Here is a 25196-nt window from a genome sequence, read left to right as displayed (position 1 = left end):
CTCCAGAGGAGCCGGCATCGCCGCAGGATGGTTCTGGGCCACAGAGCTGTAAACAGACCACACTCTGCCCACCCTGTCCCAGTTCCCCCTCTAATAGTGGCCTGTCTAGAACTCAATTTGTGAAGCTCTAGTCTGCTGAAGGAGAGCTCGCTTTTTTTTTGATGGACCTTAGTCTCATTGTTAGTTGTTAAGATCTCTTCAGCCCTGACTTGATGGGCTTGATTTGGTTTTGTAAACATTTGTCACTTATCTTTTCATCACTAGTAAAATCATTAGTTATCTCATTTGTGATAGACCGTTTTCTTTGGCCAGGTCTTGCCTGTTCTGTTATCAGTGTAGTATAAAAGCATATCAGAGGTTTTATTAAAGCTGTAACCAAGGCATATTTTGACTTGGCAAGGACAGACTGTCTCTGCTCAGTACGGCTGTATCCGACTCCCTTCCAGTCAGTTACGCGTGTTCTTATCTGTGACTGCTGGCTGCGTGCACGGGGTTGTTGTTAGCAGGCCAAGGCTGAGCACATTTTCCCCTCCTGAAGAGGGAAGGTGTTGAGCTGAGGAACACACCATGGACTGCTTGATGCTGTGTCCTCTCCGGGGTGTTTCACTCCTTCCGGCAGAACTTTTGCATCTCTCCTGCTCTACCTCCGGACCTTGTTCTTTATTTCTTCCTTGACACATTTTCCCTCAGAGCAAAAGGATGAAGATCACCTTCGGGTTCACCTGCAAGAGCAAAAGCCACAACAGATCGTGATGTGCCACAACAACCGGCTCATCGGATCCTATGAGAAGCTGGACTGTCGAAGGTGAGTAGTTGGACTAGTCTCTTACCCCTTTTTGTCTGAGAAAGGGGAGAATGGAGCTTTGTAAAAAGCAGCCGTGCTTTAGATCTTTGCTTCTACATTGCATGATGTCCAGAGTTGAACAAGGAGACCTGGTGCGTCCTTAGGATCAGCTTAGTGTGTGCATCTGGGCAATGGGTATCTGTCTGTGTTTTAGGTGACTAGAGATGTCCACCTACTGTTCAATACTGCTGTGGTTGGAGGTGCTCCCATGGCATGGACAGCCTGCCTCTCCTCCAGGATGATTTCCAGGAGGGAATCTGCTATGGCAGGATAGCCTGCACTCTGATAGGAAGTGGTCGCTGAAGGATTTACTTCTAGGTGTTATCTTGCAGTGGTATCTCAGAGCTGTGGCATGCCTTGGGGGTGACCACGTATGCCACAGATAATTCTGGTCTGTTAGTTAAGCCAGCCTGTCCTCTGCTTTCTGGAAGAAAAAGCTTCCGTATTATGCCCAAAATACATTTGCTGGGAGGTTTGCCAGGTGTTTGTACCTCATATTGTTTCTACTTTATATTGCATGCAATACACAGGCCATGATCTTGCCATCAACCTTTGTATTAGGGGTTTAGGGTGTTAGCGAGTCCTGCCCAAAAGACTGCTTTTTTTTTCGTTCTGAGCAGAATTGGCTAAAGCAGCTCTTTCCTTTCATTTCTGGCCCCTGGTGCAGTGAGGAGGTGTAGGTGTGATTGGTGTAATTGAATGCACCTTCCTGAATTGAGCACACAATGAAAAGGACTTTGAAGAAGGCAAAGAGTACCAATGATAGAGACCTTTGCCCAAGGCTGCTGGTTGGAGAGGGTTGCACTCTGATACAGCCTTTGTTCTGAGCACTGTGCATGTTCTTAGGTCTGTTTATTGTGAAGTAGCCCCAAATTGGCCCAATTTTTCCTTCTCTAGTGCCCCTAGAGGGCATGGAGAATTTTATCTTGAAAGTCCGGTACAAACATAAAGCCTTGGGCTGAGGAAAGGGCACAGTCTTTGTGTTCTTCCAGCTCATTCCTGCACAAGACTCCAGCCCTGAGGAGACTCATCAGAAATAAAATGGAGCCTGTGTTTGTGTACACGTCAGCGGAGCTGCCCAAACCGGGAACATGCCTATAAAGCAAAAAGAAGTCGTCTGATGCTCATGTAGAGCCTCCAGCCTAAGGGGTGCCCTCCAGGCACTAGCCACTGTTCTTCGGGGGGGTGCAGCACTCCACACTTTGGGAGAGGCTGCACTTGGGGAAAGGGACCTGTAGCCTGAACTTTTTTATGATGATACTGGTCCAGTTTTTGCAGCTGTGGGGTAAGTGATGCAGAAGGGCTGCTAAGGTGCCAACCTAAAACCTGCAGTCATAAGTCTAAGTCAAGTTCTTGGGGAAGGGGTTTGTATTTGCCCTGGTTGTTCCTCGCCACTGCCTGTTGTGCCAGTGGGAGTTGCTCAGCTTCTTACGGAGTTCTTCCTTCCAAATAGATGATCGCTGTGCTGGGACAGAAACTCAAAAGCTGTTGGAAAGCGAAGATGGCACAGAGGAACTTGTGAAATCTGGATGCAGCTTGCATGACAGCATAGGAACCAGTTTGCCACTGCTCTGATCTTTGCAGCATTAAAGGCCTGAGGGTTTCCCTTGGCCGAGGTGGGGTGGGAATGTGCCACCAGGAGGAGCAGAGGTGTGACTGGACTGGACAAAGGGTGACTGGACTCCTCCTTCCTATAGGGAATTGAGATTTGAACCTGTGGAGTTTGGCCCGGTGGTTACTAGGAGGGATGCCACACCACAAGGCAGGGTGTCCTCAGGAGCGCAGAGACATGTTGGCTGCCCCGGACCATCCCATGACCTGGGCCAAATGGGCTGGGATTGCTTTGGGGTCAGGTGGCAGCGCTTGTTCTGAACAGCCTTTCCTGGTGTTTACTCCACGCTTAAAATACCCAGACTGAGCGTTGGGTTTTTGCAGAGAGAGACCAGACCAGACGTGGGTACAATGTGAAGAATATCTGAAGTGGAGGAAGCTTCCTGACCAGGTTGACCCTACCATTGTTACCAGAAAGCTCCTTTTGTCGTCTCCATCCCCTCCCCAAATACAGGTAGGAGACTTGTGAATTGAGTCCTGGCTGACTTTTTTCCATGCCATCTCGCATCCTCAAAATACAAATGGTTTCTGTCAAATGCTTGACTTCCTGCTTTCCTTCCGCATACCTGTGAATACAGATCTTCATTAAAATAGGCGATGTTACAATGGGAACATGTTTCAGTGCATGCTTGCTTTGGTCACTGCCTGACCCCTTTTTTTCCTGATGCCTTTAAAGTAACAGCCTTTGATCTAGAGGAATCTGGCCATTTAATTACAGTCCTTCTGTAGGATTGGATGGGCTTTAGTTAAATGTGCTGATTGAATTACGGTCAAATGGCAAAACTGCTAATAACAAAATATAGTTTCATGTTGAGATCTGACCTGTTGGAGAAAATAAAAAGCTTTACTTTCTTACCAAGAATATCAGCTTAAATGCTAACCAGAAAAAACTGGTAGAGCTGTGACTGAGACCAACTGTTGTGATGTTACTGAAGGAAATTCCTTTTCTCTGATCAACTAATTCCAGGGTGCAACCGGTTTATACGGCCGAATTGCCGTTATCTGTTGGATTTCGGCATTCCACAAATGTAGATAAGATGGCCTTCATGCCGAACTATTAAGGAAATCAGTTGGCTCTGGAGACTGACGAGTAATTTTTTATAGCCTAGAAACTAGATAATAAAGCCACTTTTCAGCAGAGGAGGAAGCTAATACAGAACTGCTTCCATTTAAAGCTCTCTGGTACATTAAACGTCGTTGATCTGGAAGAGAAAGCAGCACAGATTACAGACGGGAGACAGTCCTTGTCAAGCCAGACAAACGGACCGTGGGATTCGTGGGTACCTTCAGACTGACCTGGCTCAACTGAGCACGCAGCAAGGTGGCGGCGGACCAGAGCAAGCAAGGAAGGTGCTGTAGAGGGAGTAACTAGGATTGCCTAGGTGTACAGATGATTTCTGAGTTAGCAGCATCGTCTGAAGTCTGAGACCTAAGAATGCGTTGGACAGTTCAGTGAAAACACCTGTGCAGTACTTGTGGCTGCCAGAAAAGTAAGTTACGGTTCTCTTTTAAACCTGTATATGCAGGATGTTTATCTTGTGCTTCAGGACATCCCTGCAAATGTATAGTAGTGCGAAGAGGGAACTCTTCATATAGACCGTTTCCACATAACTCATGACTGTGACGGTTCCTTTCCTTTGAAGGAGCCGGTGTTAGTGGTGTATGCTGCCCACATGGGTTACGACGCGTTTCTCTGGCAACTCAAAACTTGAAGCAGAGATGACTGGCAAAATGTGTGCTGTGCTGAACTCTGGTCTCATAGTCTGTGCTTCATTTCATCTGTGTTATTTGGGGATTCACGTGGCTCCTTTGCCTGTTAGCCCTTAAGCACAGTGTTTGATTCTTCAGCTGTTCTCTTGACCTTCTTTTATCTGAAATCCTAAAGGATTAGAGACATTGCATAGATGTCCGAACCATGGAGATTTTTGGTGGGAGAGGGGAGTCAAACTGTTCTGTCACACACTCGGGCATGGTTGACTGCTCTTGTTGCAGAAGCCGTTTGGCACCTGAGGAGCAGGAATACAGTGATGAGGAGAAGAGGCCCAGATACAGACGGAAATGCCAGAAAGGGTGAGTATATCCAGTTCCAGTTTGCAGCTCAGCTACCTGGAGCAAGGACTGGAGAAGGAGAGGCGTTGGGTGTCCTGCATACAGGAGATGTCTGCTGTTTTTTTTCTTGTTCTGTTCTGCGGGTTACCCCTTGGTAATGCAGCAAGGAGAAACTTGCTCTTTTTTTTTTTCCCTTTTGTTGGTCTAGGGAGCTGGACACAGAGAAGAGGAGGAGATTGTCATCATCATTTGTGGAGACCGTGGGACAGCAAGTGAGGCAAGAGGGAGAAGACTTGCAGGAGCCAGCACAAGGAAAGCCTTGATGCTTGGTGCTGCAGGGCTTGGCAGGCTCTCAGCCCTGCCTCACTGTTACCCGTGTTTCCTCCTGCCAAGAGAGATGCCAAGACGTGAAGATGTTGCAGCATCATATAAAATGAGACTTTGATTCTTGTTTGTGTACAGCTTGGACACGCTCAAAACTCTTAACAGTAACAGGGATCAGGGCAGGTCCGGTGCCTGCGCTCAATCCTACCTTGTCCCCCCAGTCCTAGTGTGTTCCTTTCTGCCTCCCGTGGCTAGAAGAGGATGCAGAAGGCTGTGAGGTTTCTCCCTTTGGGTTTCAGCAGTGTGGAAGGCCTTGGTGAGACGTGGTTTGCTGGAAGGAAGCCTGGCTAAAGCTAGTGGATCTGTCCTGGATAGTTTTCTCTTCCCTCCCTTTTGGAGAGAGGGATCTGCAGGACTCAAATGCTCCTTCATCCTTCTGTATCCAGACAGAGAAGGGGAGCAGGGTGGAACAGCGGGAGGAAGAGAAATCCTTGCCAGGTTGGTGTTTTCAAATCCTCCTGGTTTCTGTGTGTCAGCGTTAACACCTTCACACCCCTGTGAGCTAAATTCATCTCCATGTTTTCCAGCCCCGTGGCCAGTCCGGATGACAGCTGCCGTGACAGCCTCTCCACCGCTGGAGCATTCGCCTCTGTCTCTCTCTGAGTTGCTCTTTACAGAGGATGTTTTTACCCAGGAGAAACCAGATACCATTTGGCTTCCAGCAAGGAGGCAGTTTTCTGGCTGAGAGAATTTATCTGGATAAGTCTCACGTTCTCTTTAACTTTTTTGATGGGGGGGGGGGGGTGTCAGAGAAGATTTATTTATGTATATATTTTCAACTTCTCTCCTTCACCCTTCCCGAAACCCTCACTGCCCGTGTCATGGGAGAACAATGTGGGCTGCTCCCACACGGTGGCACTACTTGCCCGGCTGAGGGGCTGCCTGGTCGTGTCCCGCACTTGTCCCTTCTGCCTGGCCCCTGCGTCTGCCCACCGGTTGCCCAGGGGAAGACCTGCAATGGGGCTGTTGGGTTGTCAGCAGTCGAGCTCTTGGCACCTCTCTCTCTGTGGCCCCCTGCACATGATGCAGCTGGTTGGTGGATCAGAGATCTGTCTGGTTGACCTTCTGCTCCTCCTTGCGGGATCTTGGGGAGGGAGAAGACCACTGGGTTACAGCAGCTTTGAAAACGTGTGATGAGAACAGTCCTGCTCACCCCTAGCTAGCTCAGATCAGTAATTCTCAAAGCTGCTTCTCTCATCGTGATATCTCCTGACATATCTTGTTTTCCCTGCCTCAGCTCTTCCCCAGGCCCCTCTTGTTTCTTGTCACTGCTGCCATGCTGAACCACTTTTTCCAAACATGACCCTGGAATTGTTCAAGGCCAGGCTGGATGGGGCTTTAGGCAACCTGGTCTAGTGGGAGATGTCCCTGTCCAGGGCAGGGGGTTTGGAACTAGACAATCTTTAAAGTCCCTTCTAACCTGAACCATTGTGTGATTCTATGAGCTCTCTGCAGCACCTCCAATGAACTCCATCAACATCTTGGCCCTCCAACCCTGTTCCTCTCTCTCAACATCCCTATAGTTCCCCCACGCTCTGCTTTTTCCTTTGCTCCCCCTTTGTGCCCGTGTTCCTTGTCCTATTTGCTCAGCGCTGTTTGGGAATCCATCCAACAGCCCAGGCTGTAACACAGACTTGCAGATGGACTGGCCTTTCCCTTCCTGAAGTCAGGCTTTTGATTGTGTTACAAGCGAGTCAGGTCCAAGAGCTCTGAGGTCAGCAGTGCTGTGAACTGGGGACACTCCAGCCTGCTCAGCCTCTCTTTTTTCTTTTTTTTTTTTTTTTTTTCCCCAGCAAGACCAAGCTGACCATAAAAGAAGAAATACTGGAAAAGCGTGGGGTGCCTGGTGGAATCTTCATGCCCAGACCTGACTTGTCCCAGCCCTTCGACCTCTCCCCTTCAGAAGAGCTTTGCAGTATCTTACTGAGAAAGGGGAAAACTTCTGCACGTGAAACAGGAGAACCTGAATGCAGGTGGCAGCTTGCAAATCTTGCGTAGGTTGCCCAGGGAGGTTTTGGATGACGCATCCCTGGAAGTGTTCAAGGCCAGGCTGGACGGGGCTTTGAGCAGCCTGGTCTAGTGGGAGGTGTCCCTGCCCAGGGCAGGGGGTTTGGAACTAGATGATCTTTAAGGTCCTTTCCAACCCGAACCATTCTGTGATTCTATGATCTGTCTGCTCAAAGAGCAGCCGGGCACTCTGAGCAGCACCAGCCCCGCTAACAGTGTGTGATGCTGCCTCAAGGCAGAGACTCCATCACTGCCCAGCAGCTCAGCAGGAGAACCGAGGGAGGCTGGAGTGGTCCAGGGGAAGCTGGAAAGCAAATGCCAAACTTAATAGCAGAGGGACAGGCTATAGACTTGAGTGCCTGCGTAAATTCATACAGGAGCACAAAAGACATAGACAAGGGATTCTTTGTGGTGGTTGGTGTTTTGAAGACTGCTGCAAGTGGTGACGCTCCCACTCGGCTCTTCCCATTTGGTTGGAAGGCAAGACTTGACAGATCAAAGGGGGAGAAAGCTCCATGTCTCAGCACTGGAGATAGAGGAGGAAGAGAATTGCAGGTCCTTAACGCACAGGAGCAGGAGGATATAATGGAGCGGGGCAATGTGAGAAGACCAGTGGAACCTGGAAGACCAGATCTTTGTGGAACTGATGACTATTTCAGCAGAGTGGGATGTGCTCCAGTGCAAGGTAGTGAATTTGTGGCCTTGCATCTGTGCTGGTTTGGAGGGTTTTGGAGAGAGCACGTCAAAGTGGGTTGAGGAGTGACTTCTCCGTAAAGATCTGCTGACTCTAACTTCTTCAGGCTTCACAAAGCTCTCTTGATCTTGCTGATTGTGCTGATTTTGGCTGGGACAGAGTTACTTTTCTTCATATTAGCTTTTATGGTGCTATGCTTTAGTGTAGTGACTAAACTAGCCTTGCTAACACACCCGTGTTTTAGCTACCGCTGAGCAGGGCTCATGCAGAGCCGAGGCCTTTCCTGATCCTCACACCACCCCACCAGCGATGGGCTGGGGGTGCACAAGCAGCTGGGGGGATGCACAGCTGGGACAGCCGACCCCAACTGACCGAGGGGATATTCCAGACCATGTGCTTTCATGCCCAGCAATAAAAGTGGGGGAAGAAGAAGGAAGGAGCGGATGTTTGGATTGATGGCGTTGGCCTCTCTGGCAACCATTACGCATGATGGAACCCTGCTCTCCTGGAGATGGCTGATCGCCTGCCTGCCGATGGGAAGTAATGAATGAATTCCTTATTTTGATTTGCATGCATGCGCGGCTTTTGCTTTACCTATTAAACTGTCTTATCTCAACCCATGAGTTTTCTTACGTTTACCCTCCCAATTCTCTCCCCCATCCCACCGGGGGGGTGTGAGTGTGTGGCTGTGTGGGGCTTAGTTGCTGCCCAAGGTTAAACCGTGACACCAGTTGAGCTAATTCCTGCGTGTGCGTCCTCCTCCCATTTCAGGTGGAGAAAATTGACATGAGAAGTGTTGCCTGAAAACAGAGTTCCTGAAATACCAACAGGAACTGGTGCTGCTCAGAGCTCAGAAGATGGAAGACTTGCCCTGCAGCAAGAAATGCACGTGTTACTGCCAAACTGCACGGCAGAAGCAGAAAGCAAAGCTGGCGAGGCCTGCAGAGGAGAAGGCTGAACTGATGGAGAGACTCAAGGATACAGAGATGCACTTAGGGGGTGCTGAGGGAGGCACAGGTTTCCTGCAGGGCCCCAGAGAAAGAAGACGTGAAGAGGTCAGAGCTGTGGGTTGGCTGGATGGCGGTCCCCGTTATCCCTAAGGTGTGGGAGAGGGCAGGAGTGATGGTGGGCTGCTGTTTCCACAGGACACTGCTTCGCTGGTATCTATCACCCTGCTGTATATGTAACTGGGTTGTAAGTGAGGATCCTGCTGTTGTGAGGAGGTAGAATCACCAGATGAATCCAAACAATTGATCTGGCTTCAAAGATGACCTACAGAAACATGCTTTATCCAAGCTATCTCCGTCCTATACCTTTCCGCTGGATCCCTTGCACAGTCTTGGGTCTGTAATGGAGATAAGAATGGGATGGAGCAAGGAACCCCAGCGCACGTGGTACTGCTGGTAGGAAGGGGGACAAGAAGGGCGTGTGATGGGAGGTATCAGATCCAGGCTCTCGCCACTGACTCTCCTCTTGGCTTTTGCCCTCTTGCCCACAGTGTTATGGAGAAACTTAAGAACCTGCCTGTGAACGCGAGCTGGCTTCTCTCGTTCATCCAGGATATTACCTTTGATTAAGGTGGATCAGGTGGATGAGATCTTGCAGACCATACTGGAGGAGGCAAACCTCATGGTGGAGTAGTCCCCTCCCTCCTGCCACCGTGCCTTTTGCACCTGGTCATTAATAAAACCCTGGTTTCTTTGCTCATGCTCTAGGTCATCATTCTGGTGGGGCAGGGTGTTCTCCTTCCCCTCCTCTGGTTTTGCAGGACTGGCATGGCTCTTCTGCTCCCCATCGCTGGGGCTGGTGTTCCCCAGGCGGTGGAAACCCAGAGGCAATGTGAGCAGAGGGGACTGCAGCGCAGGCACGGCTCCCAGCACAGCCAGGCTGGGTCTCGCCTGGCCAAGGGACACCCCAGCAACCCCTTGGCCACCCTCCTTAGCACTCCGGGTGGCATAGCGGAGAGGCAGGGAGACCCTGCTGGTGGCTGCCCAGCTCCTGGTGCAAGAAGTATCCCAGGAAAGTGCAGCCCGGGCACTCCTCAGTGGCCATGCTGGAGTCCTCGTGTGACTAACACAGCTGACCAGGCTAGAGCAGAATGGTGCTGAGGGTCAGGATTTGGCCCCTTTCCCTCTGGGAAGCAGTTTCGAGTTCATAGGTCTGATCAGCCCACGCAGCAGCAGCTAAACTAGGTCTCTGCCTGCCTTTTCCTCTTGAGCGTGTCTGTTTGTTTGTTAAATAATGTAGCAACGCAAGGTTCCTTGAACTAAATTTGTCTTCCTGTGTAGCTATGGGAACAGTCGGTGGTACGGTGACGCTGGGGCTGGCAGTCGGGTCTGCTGCAAGGCTCGGGGCCAGCGTGGCTGAGCCCAGCTTCGTTCAACAGAGGCTGTCCTGTGGGAGCTTCACCTCTAAACGTGCTTTTTAGGCTTGTTTTCATAGACTCTTCTTTGGTCACGCTGCTGGCTATCCTTTTAACCTGGGAAATGTTGGGGACGATGGGGTGTTTGGAGGAAGATGTGGGGCTTGAGAGCAGCCAGACGTGACATGGGGGAACGATCTCTCTCAGACCAAAGGGTGCTGCAGCTCCCTGTCCTGCCCCCAGCATGGTTCCTGGGGAAAAACAAAGGGCAAGTGCATATAGTTCAGTAGACTTCAAGCCTGTACTTGTTTCCAGCTCAGAAGCTTCCTGAATCCAACATGGTTTCTTACAGGTATAAAATCACAGAATCACAAAATCACAGAATGGGTTGTGTTGGAAGGGACCTTTAAAGGCCATCTAGTGCAACCCCCCTGCAGGGAGCAGGGACATCTTCAACTAGAGCAGGCTGCTCAGAGCCTCATCCAGCCTGGCCTTGAATGTCTCCAGGGATGGGGCCTCCACCCCCTCTCTGGGCAACCTGGGCCAGTGTCTCACCACCCTCAGTGTAAAGAACTTCTTCCTGATGTCTGATCTAAACCTGCCCTGCTCTAGTTTAAAGCCATTGCCCCTCGTCCTATCGCTACACGCCCTTGCAAACAGCCCCTCCCCAGCTTTCATGTAGGCCCCCCGTACAGGGAGACTGGCTTAAAGGAGCTGAGGAGAAGCCCCCCCTTGCAGTCGTGCACTTGCTGTCCTTCCTGAGGCGCGTTCTCTTGCCGGGATGGTGGGTATGGAGGAGGGAGTGCTGGGTGGCCAGCACAGCGTTGATCCTTTGACTCAAACACTTCATTTGTCCTGGAATGGCACGAGACCACGTGACAGAAACCAGCGGCTTAGGTGCTATCACCAAACATGTGTAGCGTGTGTGGCCTGAAAGTCCGAGTTGAGCAACAGAGTTATGTGGACGGTTTACCCCATCCTGCAGGGTACAGACTTTGCCACGTCCTTTCCCCCATGGCTGGACTTACACACGTTACCACGGAAGTTACTTTCCCTGGTGGTAGTGGAGATAGAGAGGACGTGTCTACACAACTGTGCTTTTTCTGCGGTCTGTAGGTGCTGTCTCTGCGTCTCCTGATTTCCTGTCCGGTCGAATCCTGGTGTGTTTTCAGCTCCTGTTTCTAGATCTCCGAGTTGTTTCTGTGACCTCTCTTGATGTTTTCAGATTGTGCTGTTTACTGTGTTTCCAGGTCAGTGCTGCGGGTGGTAACACTTGAGCTTGAAGGTTAGCTCCCTTATCTCCCTCCATTCATGGTTGGAAGGTAGCGTTTCTTATCTCCATTCATGTTTGGTTTTTTTTTTTGCTCTTGGCGTCTCACCAGCTGGTCCTCAAACCACAGGACTACGCCCCCATCACGTTTAATTCTCAATAGAGCTATTGAGGAGATTGATTCTGTACCAGGAAATCCCAATGAGCTGAAGTTTCCTTTCACAACGTCCAGGACACTTGCGTGCGTTAGTTTTTCTGAAACGATTGCATGAAATGCAGTTTCTGAAGTGCAAAATAGCCAACGATCTCAGGGAGCTGTCGTGCTTCTGGTCATGTAGTTTTATCCCAAAAGCCAGTCATCCTTTCAAAGCATCTACCCAGGGCAAGGGAAGAGGCAGACCGTTATTTTCTCCTCCAAAGCTGCTTCTAAAGCAGGAAATGTCCACACCTCCTTCAGGCTTGATCTCGATGCTCTTCACAGCACATATGTGTTGTGCTAGTAATCTTAGCTGATGCTGCTCCTCTTTGCATCTTGTTTATTCCATGGCAGTATAACTAGCTCTGGGATCTGAGCTTTATCCCTAATACTACTTGACCTTATTTTTTTTAGAAGATTATTCACAGACATCCCTGATGTTTTTCACGTCACGTGCAGAGCCCTCGGGCTAGACCCCATCCCCAGCAGGGAGCCGTGGCAGAGCTCTGAGCTCCTCTTGGTTAATTCCTGCCGCACGGGGAAAGGAGAACATGTTTGTTTGCATGTTGTATGGAAAACAGACACTCCAGACTTAGTGATAGGAGTGGGCTTTGCTGAACGAGGAGGTGGTGAGCAAAGGGCAGCTTTGATGCAAGCATCACTCGGCAGAGCTCCGTGAGCCTACGGAAGCGTTTCACAACTTGTGAACAGTGAGCAGGCTTCGTGCTCTCACCTCTCCGTGTCTCACATTACCAGCAAGGCAAAATATATCCTCCTTATAGCAATACGTGGGTCTTTTGACATTTCTTGAGCTGACTTGTTTCCCTCGGTGTAAAGAAATAACACGCAAAGTGGTTCTGTGATGGAGCGTTTCCTAAATGGATGTAACTTGGCAAACAGTGCCGCTATTAATTTTCCTTAGATAAGGTGGTATCAAAGTACCTGGTTTTGAAACTTGCCACGTCTCCTGCATCTCGCAAAGCTTGCTCAACAGTGCCCGTGCCGGAAGCTTGATGCCATAGTAGTTTGGAGGGGATTAAGTTGTGTAGTGAAGATAAATACTTATTGCAGGTGAGGAGGTCAGAAAAGCATCTCGAAGATAAGGCTGTTTAGCAGAGCTTTCTCGTCCCAGAGCTCTCCGCGTCCTCCCTGAGGTACTGATTGTACCGTGCTGTGTCCCGTGGAGTCCTGGGGCTGTAGCCAGCAGCCCTGGCAAGGCTCGGGGCAGGGGGGAAACCCAGCCTGTCCTGCCCTTGCTGTCCTGCGTTGCAGGAGGTGCGAGGAGCCAGGGAAGAGCAGTGCCGCGTTTCCCCTGGGCTCACGCTGCCGTGGTCGGCGAGGGTCTCTCCATCCCACCCCTGAGCTGGGAGGTTTAATGCTGTATTTTGTGGGCAGCCTCCCTCTGTTTTGCAAATATCTCCCATGGGAAAGGGCAGCTGCGCTCAAGGACAGCTGAGGATACAAAATTATCGCTTCATACAGGACTAGGCTGTCTTTACGGTGTGCTTTGCTCCCTTTCTTTTTCCCCTTGAGGCTTTTACTCAGCCAGAAGTACTGAAGTCGGGTGGATTAGCTGCATCTACCTGTGTCCTCTGCAGTAAAACTTGACTATTTTCAGCTGCAGACTTACAAGCCAGAAATCAGCCCATGTGGCTTATGTGGGATGTTAGCCACTCTAGCACATCTGGGAGAGGGGTTGCTTCAGTTTTGGGAAGGAGGCCATAACTCACAGCAAGACCCTTGTTTGAGACCAGGTCCTGGGATGTCAGCTACAGAGGTCTGTAGCCAGCTCTGCCTGGGGAGGTGGAAATTTAACAGAAGTTGTGGCTGCCCCATCCCTGGAGGGGTTCAAGGCCAGGTTGGACGGGGCTTTGAGCAACCTGGTCTGATGGGAGGTGTCCCTGCCCAGGGCAGATGGAATTAGATGGTCTTTAAGGTCCCTTCCAACTCTAGCCATTCTGTGATTCCGTGATTAGCAGGCTCCTGGCAGCTGCAGTTCTTCACGTCTCGCTCCCTAGGGCTGGGCTACGGGGGCTTTCTGCTGGGAGCCACTTTCCCCTTCCAGGGGCTTTGCAGCAGAGACGTCCTTCCCCTTGCCGAGGAATGTCCCTGGTCCCAAAGTGCCTGCTCTCCTTGCCTTGAAAACAAGGAGTTAATAATTTTTTCCATCTGCTTTCTCTTACCTGCCGGCCTCCCACGGGCGCAGGCAGCCTGTGCCTCCTCAGCCTGTCGGGGATGGAGAGAGTGGGACTTGAGGCGAAACGACCCGCCAGTTGGCAATCTGGAAACACCATTAAAATAAAGGTGGGTTGGGAAGAGCAGAAGGCCAACGATGTTGCGTTAAGTCGTGGGGGAAGATCAGAGGTTAATTGCCTCCTCGCCTACCCACGCTCTGCGAGATGTGGTGCCTGGCCTCCCCTGCAGCTGGGGGAAAACCCAAAGGCAAAGGGCAGCACCCTTATTCCTGTAAAAGCGTACTGGAATAGCTCAAAGGGCATGGGGCATCATGGTCGTGGAGCCAGCGATGGCTGTGGTCTGCCCTTAGTTCTGTCATGCCTGCAGACTCCTTGGGCTTCTCTACGCCTCGGAAAATACTGAAGGCTGGAATCATTCCCACCACCCCAAAAGGAAAGGGCTTAAAAAATTGGGTAATGAAAATGCATCTGTCGGAGCAATCTTGGGAGCACCTGCCAGGTATAGCCGGTGGTGTGGGACTTTGCTCCAGTGAACTGAGAAACCTAGAGAGACACCTTTTCTAGGAAAGCGAGTTCAAGGCAATCACGCTCTTTGTGACGTGGGTTTTGTCCTGGTTTTGTCCTTTTTTAGCAGGCTGGACATCCCAGAAATAGATGGTGCGTACATTTTGTGAAAAAAGGCACCTGCCTTGAGGAAAGATTAGTTCTCCGGTGTGGGAAAAGCTTCGTCAAAGCACAACCTTCCTCTGAAATCCTGAACGGAGATAAGAGGCAACCCCACAGCTGGCGAAGCCTCCCTGGTTTCTCTGCTTATGGGATGACTTCTTGTTTATTCCAGACTCCTGGCACACAGCAGAGAGCTTGGAGGGGCTCAGCTGTGTCTGGGGTCTGAACATCTTCTAGGTATGATCCTAGGTCAGCAGCTGCCGAAATGTTGGTGCCCTCAAGTGTACCCTGAGCAGGGAGATGACCGGCTGGTAGACTGGATTGCTTGGGATGACTCTGCCTACTTCCTAATGCGGTTGCATCTGCGTTTGTCCATGTAAAGGTGTTTGGGATCCTCTGGTCTTCATCTCTTCTATGCAGTGCAGTGCAGTGCTGCTTAACCATCAATCGGCAGTGGAGATGCCGAGGGTGTGGGACAATTTCTCTTCAGTTCTCTCAGCCAGGTCTCCTTGGCTAGGGATGGAGTCTGTTTTCACTGATGTTTCTGTAAAATCCCTGGAAGAACTTATGTTTACACCACTATGAAAATGTGTCTTGCTGATAAAGCTTATTTTACTCACTGAATTGGGTGTAGATTCTACTGATAAAGACTGCTCTCGCTTTTACGCGTTGCATGTATTCTAGGTTTGCTGAATTCGCTAACCTGAAGCTCCACTAACATAAATTAGACTCAAATTACGGAAAAATCTGATTGTGATGTTAATGTAATGCCTGGAAGATCAAACATCCATGTCCTCTTCAGAGGTAGCATGGGTTTCCGAGATAAAGACTTTTTATAACTCTCCTGATAGAGTTCTGAGCAGTTGTTCAAACCCAGACAGGAACGAGCTTTCTAGTGATCTCTGGTGCACCCAAAGGTCTCTGTCCCCTGCGGTACCATGGAGTTCATTCCGCCCTGTTTCCCTCATATCTTTCTTTAAAGACCACAAGAATCCTTTAAAGTGCCTTTAAACAGGTCTCTTCCAGGAGGCTATGGAAAGCTGTGAGTTTGTGGACAGGCTTTTCCCTCCGACTGAAGGTGTTTTCCAAAGAGGAGCTGGTTTCTCACATTCCCTCACCTCCATTGCAATGTCTCCCATTAAAACCAGAAGATCCAGGCACCAACGGTCTCATGGCAGTGTCCTGGCTGTGGGACTCCAGACGGGGCCATCCCCAAGGCTTTGGGAGGATGGGAAGCCTTGGGAGGTGAGTGCAATTGCCAGCCGAGCATCACAGATGCCCTGAGGTGAAGCCACGAGGCTAGAGCTTGGCCACCAGCGGGGATATCAGGTGGGGCTTGAGGCATGGCTGGGGCAAGGAGCGCGTCTCCCATTCCCACCAACACAATCCATGACTTAAGCTGTTGCTTAGCCCAGCCCGGGAGTCAGGATTTGAAGTGCCTGAGATCATCCCCTCTCCATAGTGCATCCTCTGCTGCTCCTGAAAAGATGGCTGCAACACCATGGGTAGGAAGGCTTTGTGCTCTTCCATGCCAGCCCTGGCTTGCCGAGGGGCCGGGAGGCTCCGGCACGGCGCGGGAGGCGGCTGGGAGGGTGCAGCAGCTGGGTGGAGGAATGTGGATGCCCTTTCCAAGAGCCTCAGCCATCAGGAACTTGGCCTGAATTTTCTTCCCCCTCCTGCCTCTGCTATCTGAGCATTGCCCGGGGGCTGCAGGCAGAGACGGGCTCTCCCAGCACCTGGCCCGATACTCCTCATGGATTATTTGCTGCTCTATCAGACCCTGCGTTAGGCAGGAACCAGAGGGATGCCAGAAGGCGCTGAGCTCTGCTTGCCTGGGGGGTTCCAGGGAAGCAGGAGGTGTGGGATCTGGATGGCTCTGGGACAAACCTGCGCCTTTTCGCCCCCCCCCGGGCATCCCTTCCCAGTGCTCTGCAAGGGAAGGGGCTCTGCTCCCATGGGGCAGCAGCCAGGGAAGCAGGAGGGGGCTTTGGCCAGGGCATCCCCAGGGGCGCTCTGTGGCGGGGGGGCAGAAAGAAGGAGTTGTGACTTTCTGCGTGTTTCTCAGGACCGTCCGATGAGGTCGCAGCCCCTGGCCTAGGTGTGGCTGCAGGTTCAGGTGTGCTGTTTATCGTGCCTCTATTGCTTTTGAAGATAAGGACACGTTAGTATTTTATTGCCCCCTTTCTTCATGTGAGGCATCATCCCGAGCAAGAAGAGAGGGGAAGGGCTAATTTCCTTATGATGGAGGATTAGTCATTGCAGCCTGGCCGTCCATCGAGGGGCTGGAAGGGTCCCTGCTCCACCGCCCAGCCCTCTTCCCACCCCTCCTCTGCTTTCCCCCTGGCTGCCTGTCCCCCTCGCATCCCGCTCCCGTCCTGAGCTGGGCCCACGCTCCTCTATGGCTTTCCTGCAGGAAAACCCGGAGTGCCCTCAGCTTTTCCCGCTGAGCTGGTGAGGGGCAAGAGGAGACCCGAGGGGTTGGCTCGGCTCCATCCCTCTGCTCACGCTCCCCGTTGGCGGTGGTGGCCCCCGGGGCAGCCTGGGCTCCCGTCCTCTCTGGCCCCAGGCTGGGCCACATCCAGCCTGCCCTCGAGGACCCGGCTTATTGCTAACAGGGAAGGCGGCGATTGCACCAGGCAGAGATAACCACCGCCACCGCGTTTGTGCACTCGATGTCCTTCCCTTCCCCATCCTCCCCTCCCGCTGGTGAAGAAGAGGAAAATCCTTTTCAACCTGCCTTGCCCTGGGGCCAAGTTTCACATCTTTGGGTGCGTTCAAGTTAAAGGCCAGGAAAGCTGGACAAGAGAAACCCCCTTGCATGCAAGGGGGTCCCCCTTGGCATGGCCGGGGGCACGGGGGTGCTGGGGAAAGGCTCGCCCCCTTTTTGGTGTGGTGCTTGTCAGCTCCTCTTCTGCCATGCTGCACCCAAGGAATGGGGGGTCTGGCTCTGCACAGGTGAGAAAGAAACCCGAGGGGCTGTTGGGGACGTTGGGGGCCCCTTGCGGTGCCTCTGCCCTGTGCTCGTCTGTCCAAACCAGGGCTGTTCCCGTACCCGAGCTCTGAGCTCTGCCTGCCCTTGCCTGTCCCTCTCCCCTTCGCGGGGCGCGGGGGGGGAAGCCGTGCAAAAGCTGACTCTTCTAAAACCAGAAATCTTCCCTTCTGCTGCTTGAATTAATGTGTTAATAGACACTGTGTTAATAAACACGGCAATCAAACTCTGAATCGAGCGGTTTCAAATGCCCCTTTGTGTAATTAGCGGAGCCCCTGCCCGCAGACACAGGCAGCGCTGTCTGGCCCCGCAGCCCAGGGTGGGAGGCGGGGGGCGAGGACGCGGCGCCCGGGAATTCCTCCTCTTCGGAGGCGCGACCTCTCGTACCAACTATTTTCTCGCCTCCTCTCTGCGTCGGCTGCCCAGAAACAAAACATTTACGGCTGAAGGACTTAAGTGAACTCGCGGCATCTCCTGGGGGGGCTGCAGCCGGTGGGCGAAGATCCTTGAGCGCTTTCCATCCTCTGCTCCCAAGGCTCTCTTTTCCCCAGGGCAGCAATAAGTAACTCAGCCCACCTGGGGCTGAGCCGGTGCTTTGTCCCTTGGCCATGGAAAGGGGATGACTGGCCTTTGCCTTGAAATCTTCCCTGGTCCCCTCCAGCGAGTGTCACCCTGGGGATGGGTCCCTGGGTGGCCCCTTGCTCGGCGAGGAGGGGAGAAATCATGACTCCCGCCGTTATCAGGAGCGTGTTAACCCCATGGCAAACATGATTTCACTGGTGCAAGGGTAACAGTGGTGACGTCTGAGTGGGGAACACGGTCCCCTCCTCTCTGGGACCTAATCTAAATTGCTCTAGGAGGGGCCAGCAGGTGGACCAAAGCCTCCTGCTCCCTGGGGGACAGGGAGCCAGGGCGAGGGGGTCGCTGGGTGGCCCGGAGCTGTGGCACAGCAGCGCAAGGGTTATCTCGCCTCCAGTGGTGGGATGTCAGAGGGGACATGGTGGTTAAAAGGTACTTGCTCCTCGGTGGGCTGCGGGGCTGCCTGCACCTCCTCTCCTCCTACCATGCCCTGGCACATGCCTGGCGTCCCCCGGTGCCACTATGCCACCGGCTGTCATGCTGCTGCTGTGCAGGGCTGCAACCACACTGCGTGTCCTGCCGCTGATGAGGGGTTACGTGGAGCAGTCTTGGTCCCTGCCTGCCCATCCCTTGGAGCTCACTGGTGGGTTTTTTCCTCCCAAAGCAGCCCCTGCAAGGACCCCCGGGCTCAGGACCCACCTGCGAGAACCCCTCTGCAGCTGTGTTGGGGTGCTCAGCCTCCGCTGTGGCCAGTGGCCGCGCCGGGTGCTTGGGACCGTGTTGCCTCCCGGGTGCTGGTGCTCACAGCGTCCTGGGATGGAGATGTGATGATGCTGGGGCTCTCCCCACTGCCTGCGGACCTCGGGGTGCCACATCCACCCAGGGGCAGTGAATTGCCCTGTGGATACCTCAGTCCCAGTCATACCTGCACCCTCAGAAGCGAGCAGGGCTGGGGGTGTGTGTGTGTTGCCTGCCGTTAGCCCCTGTGGAGCCACGCTTGCCCCCACTGGCGCCCTCGCAGTGGTGGCACATGGCAACCTCCCAGCGTGGTGCCCAGGGACAAACCGTGCAAAGGAGTGACACCCCCCTCCCAACAGCGCTCCCACCCCCCTGGGCTCCCAGGTGGCAAAGCCATGGGGTGGGGGGGACAGGCCAGAGCAAGGGCCGGGGGAGCCCTCAGCCCCATGGACCCACTGGGTGGGCCAGCACGGCCCCCACCACAGCCCACCCTGCCGGGGGAGCTGCCAGGGCCACTCGCTGCTGGAGGAAAGCTCAGCCACAGCCTGGCTAGAAACACAGATTTATTGCGACATTGGTTTGCAACCAGCACGCAACCGCCCCAGCGGCAAGTCCGGACCCGTGCGGACGCCCTGACCCCCCTGTGATGCCTCTGTGGCCAGTGAGTCTCTGGGGGCACAAGCCCACCTATCCCCACGCGGGCAGGCTCGCTGGGGCTGCGGGGTCCCGCTGTGCCAGGGGCTACCTGCGGGCTGGCAGCACGGAGGAGGGAACAGAAGCTGGATTCGGGGTCCTTCACTGATGTAAGCCACCGGCTGGGATCTCTGAGCAGTCGCAAGGCTCTCGGGATCCCTGGGGAGAGAGTGGGATCAAACCCCCCGCCCCCCCAAGCCTGCGAGTGAGAGGGCTGAGCACGGGAGATGCCGCTGTGTCCTCTCCTCTTCCCGCGCTCCCTCGGTGCCAGCCCGGATGCTTTGGGGAGCTGGGAGAGATGCCAGCCCCATTTCCACCCGCGGCCGCTACACGTATCCTGTCAGGTTGTAGGAGTTGAGCTCGCTCTTGGTCTTCTGTGCCTGGCTAACGGAGGGCCGGGGGCTCTTGCCTGCCAGCAGCCGGGGCTGGTAGGTGCTTGTGTACGTGGCCGTTGTGTCCCGGGAAGGGCAGGAGGTGCAGAGGATGAAGCCACCGATGAGGGAGAGGAGGGAGGAGATGATGCCCAGGTAAAGTGCCTCCCCGAGCTCAAACTTTATGCTGTCGGGGAGGACGGGATTGTGGAAATCCCGCAGCACCACGTGGATGTTCCACACCAGCGGGATGAAGCAGAGCAGCCCCCCGAGGATGAAGACCACGCCGCCCGCCACCGCCACCCGGTCCTTGCCTGGCGAGCCCTGGCTGAAGACGGTGCACCTCATGCCCACGATGGTGAGGAGGCAGGCGAGGGAGGAGACGGCGCAGGAGCTCACCATCAGGGCTTGGGCTGCCTGGATGTCGGCGGGCAGGTTGAGCAGGGAGCTGTAGATGTCGCACTGGGTGATGCCCGTGCTGTAGGTGGCACACTCCATCCACAGCCCCTTGGTGAAGCTCACGGCCGTCACGATGCTGGACCCGATGTAGGAGCTGGTCTTCCAGGTGGGCAGCAGCGTGGCCGTCAGCGTGCCAATGTAGCCCAGGAAGGCCACGGCATAGCCCAGCAGCTGGAGTCCCATGGACACCATGGTGGGGGCTGGCTGTCACCTCCCTGGGGCTCGTGGCTTCTCACCCGGCTTGCCAGTGGCTCGCTCCGGCGCGCTTACCTTCCCATGGCCCTGCCGGCTGCTCTGCCGGCTGTGCCGCAGCTCCACCCCTGTCCCGGAGGTGCCGGTTTTGTGTGGGCACTGGCGCGTGGGTGGGAGCCGGAGGGGAGGAGAGGTTACCTGCGAAGAGTGGAAAGCAATCCCTCCCCGATTAACGATTGACCCAAGCCCGTGGAGGAGCGCCAAGCGCCCTTTCACCTCCGCTATCTCCCCAGCCAGACTTCAGAGGCAGAGCAGCACTGCCCGGGAAGGATGCCAAAGCCCTCCCTTGTGCCGGGGCCGCAGGCAGGGATGGAGAGTCGGCCACTGGCGGGGAAAATGCCCGCTGCCTTCCTGGGGGTCCCTTGTCTGCTGCGACGTCCTGAGCCGAGGAAGCCAAAAAGTCTACAGCTGCGCCCTGTTCTTTGGGACCTGCCAGAGGTGATTGCAGGTGGTGGCCCTGAGGTTCTCCCAGCCGAGGAAGGGGGATTGCGCCTCCTCCCCATCTGCGGGGGGCTCACCCAAGGCATCTGCGGTCCCCCACCACCCACCCCGAGCTCCTGAGGCTCCGGCGGGACAACGGGATGCGCCCACCTTAGACTGAACCACGGTTATCAACCTTTTCGTGCTGCTGGGGACAATGATGCAGAGAGATGCAGGTGACAGGGATGCCTGCGTCCCCAGGAGAGCCCGGAGGTCCATGGAGGGCAGGATTACATCGGGGCGAAGCACACTGGCAGCACCTTGGGGATGCTTCCCCGGAGCCGGGCGACCCGTCCCTCGGAGGGGTGAGCGCACTGGGGTGCAGCTTGTGCTCACTGCCGTCAGCAGGGATTTTTCTGCCGGTGCCATCTCCTGCCTGCAGCCCTGGGCGGATTTTGGCAGAGGCAGTGAAGTGGGGTGGGGTGGTTTGTTTTCCCTCTGCCTTGTTTCAAAATTCCCTCTCCCGCGGTGTCTTGTGAAACCGGACTGAGCCCACACCACACCGTGCCGACACTGCAGCCAGCAGCCTCCCGCCCAGGGAATGCTCCCAGCTGAGTGCTGCCATCACCCAGTACCTCCATTCCTCTCCCTGTCCCCCCCACCGGCACCTCCAATGCTTGGCACCAAAGTTTCCCAACTTTCTGTCTCCTCTCCTGTGCACTAACCAAGACCTCCCGCTCCGTCTCAGGGGTGTTGCTGCAAAAGAAACACCTTGGGGAGCTGGCGAAAAGGCACGGGAGGGTGACGCCAGAGCTCTGCGGTACTTACGGAGGTGGCTGGAGACGCGGTGTGGGACCGAGGGTCACCCGGGACCGGAGGTGGCTGGTCGGGGCAGGGAGAGCAGCCGGGGCCCCGGCCCAGGGGATCAAGGGCTGCGAATTGTTTAGCTACGGCTTTGCAAAATCCACCTGCAAATCTCAGCCTGGATCAGAGGCTTAGTGCAGAGCAGAATTAAACCCTTTCGGCATCGGGAAAGATTGGGGAGCTGGGATGCCTCGTTTTGCTTGTTGTCTATTAATTATCAGGGTAGGTTTGCCTCGGTGGGTCAGGTCTGTGGCTTGCTGCCACTTTCTGGCCAGCCTTGGTGGCCGGTGGGTGACCGTGTGCCACCATCCATGTGTCCGCTTCGGGCTGTGTCACCGGTGCTGGGGTCGGAGGGGCAGTGAAGCGCCAGCAGGTTGAACTCCCGGTGCCCAACAGGGTGAGCTGCGGCTTTCGGTTTGCTCCTCCTGGCCCTGCTTGTCTTCCGCGGGGTTTGTTGTTTTTTTAAGACTCCTGGCCCAAATGAGGAGCAAATGGAGACGGTAATGAGGGCTGTGCTGGCCCCGTGCCCCCTCCCGCTCGCCGGCTGCCACAGATGGAGAGGGGCAGGGAGGGCCCCTGGTGACAAATTGTGCTCAGAGCTGAGCTGGGTCCGACAGGGGTGTTTGGATGCTGATAGCAGAGCTACAGCAGGGACCATTTGCTATTTTCTTTCCTTGTCCCGAATTGAAACCCTCCCAGGAGCGGGAGGTGACCTGTCTGCCAGCAGTACCTCGCCTCCAGAGCTCGGGCAGGGATGGGATGCATGGCAGGGATGGGGCGGGAGTCAGCCTTGCACCCTTGTATTAAGAAGCTTTTCTGTACTTGCCGGTATGGTCCATATCTCAAAAAGCCAAAGGAGAGGGCAGGGAGCACGGGCAAGCAGTGCAGGAACAGGGTCTGGCAGCTCCCTGAGCAGAGGACGGGGATGCTTGAGCAGGACCATTGTCCTGCCTGCGCCTGGGATCCACCCCTGCCATCTGTTTTCTCTCCTTCTCCTCTAGAGCATCCCATCACCTGCCTCCCAGTTGCTTTGTGCTTGCCACCACTGCAGCCCATCACACTGCCCATCACATGCCAATCACCCTGTCCCCAAGGGCATGCCCATCACACCGCCCTCATCATGCCCGTTGCACTGTCCCCATCACAAGCCCACCACACTGTCCCCAGGGCATGCATATCAGGCTGTCCCATCACACGGTCATTGCACTGTCCCCATCCCATGCCCATCAGGCTGCCCCAGCCCTCCCCATCCCTTCCCCCCCCCGCCCCCCTCCCTTATGCAAATGGCTACAAAGAGCACTTAATCATCCCTGTTAATTGTCTCTGCCCTCGCCTGTTCCCCCCTGGGGATTTTCTCACAAATGGTGTCTAACTTTTCCCTTCTGTGTTTTGTTTTTCCACCAGGGATCGCAGCCCCTCCGCCCCCAGCCTCCCCCCTACCCTCTGTTTACGCAACTGGGACAAATTTCACACCCCGGGGACCACTGTCCCCGCACCCCTCATCCCTCGCTCCCCTGCCCCGAAGAATTTGTGAGTCACTGGCCGGGGCAGGGCTATAAAGGTGTCCTCGCCAAGGGTCTGCAGCGTCAGAGGGGACACTGTTGACTGCCACCATGGAAGCTGCTGCCTGTTGCCTGCCTCCCCACGGGCTCCCAGTGCCTGTGGCCAGTGCTCGCCCAGCCCCAGGGCTGGAGCAAGGGGGAAGGTACCTGAGTGCTGGGAGGACTGGGGAGGGTGGGGAGGGAAGAGGGAGGTGGGATGGGGAAGGCTCCAGATGGATTTGGGTGAAGGCTGTGTGGCTCCTTGCTCTCATAGGGGGACCCCTGATCCTGGCAGCTGTGGGTGGGAGAGGGGGTGCAGAGCCCGGGGAGCAATGCTGGGGGCTCCCAGGGTTGCTGGGGGGGCTGGAGCAGGCGAGGAGCACTGGGGCTGAGGTGGTACGAGTGCACCCGCGTGTCCCTGGCACCCCAACCACGCACCCGAGCGGGGGCTGAGCCAGGCGGGTGAAGCTGTGGGGCTGGGGGTGCGTGGCTGCGGTGGGGGGGAGCAAGGCAAGGGGGGAGCAGGCCAGGGTGGGTGGCCGTCGCGCCGAACCTGCTCTCCGCACCCAGATCCCTGCCTCTCTGGAGACCGTGGCTGCCCCGAGCAGAGGAGGGAACCGGACGGCGGAGGGAGGAGACGGATGCTGTGAGTTTTACACTCCCTGCTGGGTCGTGCCCCCCACCAAGTTTCCCCTGGCAGGGCTGGGGTCCCTGTTTGGCAGAAAACCAGCCCCTCGCCCCAGTCTCCCCTAGCCCCCAGCACTGTTGGAGGGCAGCACCATGCCTGTCTGCCCTGGGGCATCGCAGCCTAGCCGGGGCAGGGCCAGACAGACCCCCCCGGGCAACCATGGCCGCGGGGGCCTGAAAGGGCTGCCTGTTCCCAGCCTGGCGGGCATTCCTCAGGGGGTTAGCGGGGCGCCTGGGCATGAGCTTGTGAGCACGGGGGGGAGATTACACTGGCAAAGAGCCTGTCGCGGGGAGGCGGGGGGGGGGAGATGCCAGCTTCCATTGCAGAGGGTGTGGGGGTGGGATGAGAACCTAAACCCAGGGGCAGAGGAGCGAGGAGAAGCCAGCTTCAGGGGTCTGTCAGGTCTGTGGGGCATCACCCCCACACGTGGGAGAGAAAGGCCGATGCCCTTGCTGCCAGCCAGGGTCCCCATGCGCCCCGTGGCCGCCATGCCAGGGAGGAGGGGGCAGCGGGAGCCCCAGGGCATGTCCCACCCCAGCTGTGTCCCCTCAGGCTCGGACTCAGGAGGCGGCTGGGGACGGCGGCCCCGACAAAACGCTGGCGTTTTTCCACCACCCCGTCAGGTACGTGCCCTGCTGCCGGGTGCCCCGTCCATCCCCGCGGGGCCGCGGGCAGGCGGGGGCTCAGCCCGGCTCTCCCCACGCAGGCTCCTCTGGCCCAAGTCCAAGTGCTTTGACTATCTGTACGGCGTCGCGGAGAAGCTGCTGGAGAACTTCCCAGTGCAGGCCACCCTCTGTCTCTACGACGACTCGGACAGCGAGGAGGAGGAGGAGGAGGAAGAAGAGGAGGAGGAGAAGGAGGAAGAAGAGGAGGAGGAGGAGGAGGAGGCAGGGGACATGGCGGCAGGTCCTCTGCCGCAGGCCGGCAGGCCGGTGTGAAGGTGCGGTGCAGCAGGCGAAGGCACCGAGAAGGTAGCGGCCTCCTCCACCTCCATGCAGGCAGCGTGCGGGCAAGCAGCGGGCACAGGCTGCACCGCCCGGGGCCGCCGGCCCTCAGGGCTAGCGGTGCCCGGGCAGCGTCCCGCGCGGTCGCGCCGTCATGGGCCGAGGACTACAACTCCCAGCAGGCACCGCGGCACGTCCCGGCAGCCGTAGCCCTCTCTCATTGGCCACCAGTTGGGGGAGGAGGGCGTATCCCCGCCCACCCGCTCCGCTCCGCGTTCCTATTGTAGCCGCGAGGGGAGGGAGGCGGTGCGCGCTGGCTGCGAGGGGCGCGATTGGCCGAGGGGCGGGAGGAGGCGGGGCGTGGGCGGGGCCTGCCCCTC

At 55.5% G+C, this 25196-nt stretch overlaps 3 protein-coding genes and 2 long non-coding RNA genes across 5 annotated transcripts in view; 3 read left to right on the top strand and 2 right to left on the bottom strand.

Annotated features, from left to right (window-relative positions):
• The window catches only part of LOC128914844 (thymosin beta-15A homolog), a 195681-nt gene that overhangs the window by 168421 nt on the left and 2064 nt on the right, over positions 1-25196 (bottom strand). The window lies entirely within an intron of this gene.
• On the top strand, positions 2192-6660 carry LOC128914845 (uncharacterized). Its single transcript, XR_008468448.1, has 5 exons — positions 2192-2460; positions 2780-2909; positions 4448-4525; positions 4713-5326; positions 5416-6660. It is a non-coding gene; the product is annotated as an uncharacterized LOC128914845 (long non-coding RNA).
• Positions 10480-16234, top strand: LOC128914846 (uncharacterized). Its single transcript, XR_008468449.1, has 3 exons — positions 10480-11201; positions 13624-13721; positions 14244-16234. It is a non-coding gene; the product is annotated as an uncharacterized LOC128914846 (long non-coding RNA).
• On the bottom strand, positions 18968-20609 carry CLDN2 (claudin 2). Its single transcript, XM_054214485.1, has one exon. It carries the CDS (start codon positions 20297-20299, stop codon positions 19604-19606), a length of 696 nt encoding a protein of 231 aa, XP_054070460.1. The 5' UTR covers positions 20300-20609; the 3' UTR covers positions 18968-19603.
• Positions 22135-24934, top strand: RIPPLY1 (ripply transcriptional repressor 1). Its single transcript, XM_054214766.1, has 4 exons — positions 22135-22143; positions 24368-24495; positions 24579-24740; positions 24871-24934. Exons 1-4 carry the CDS (start codon positions 22135-22137, stop codon positions 24932-24934), a joined length of 363 nt encoding a protein of 120 aa, XP_054070741.1.

This window comes from Rissa tridactyla, chromosome 9, assembly GCF_028500815.1.
Source record: "Rissa tridactyla isolate bRisTri1 chromosome 9, bRisTri1.patW.cur.20221130, whole genome shotgun sequence".
NCBI classification, from domain to species: Eukaryota; Metazoa; Chordata; class Aves; order Charadriiformes; family Laridae; genus Rissa; species Rissa tridactyla.
The sequence above is the reverse complement of the archived record's forward strand: the minus strand, read 5'-3'. Positions and strand labels throughout refer to the sequence as shown.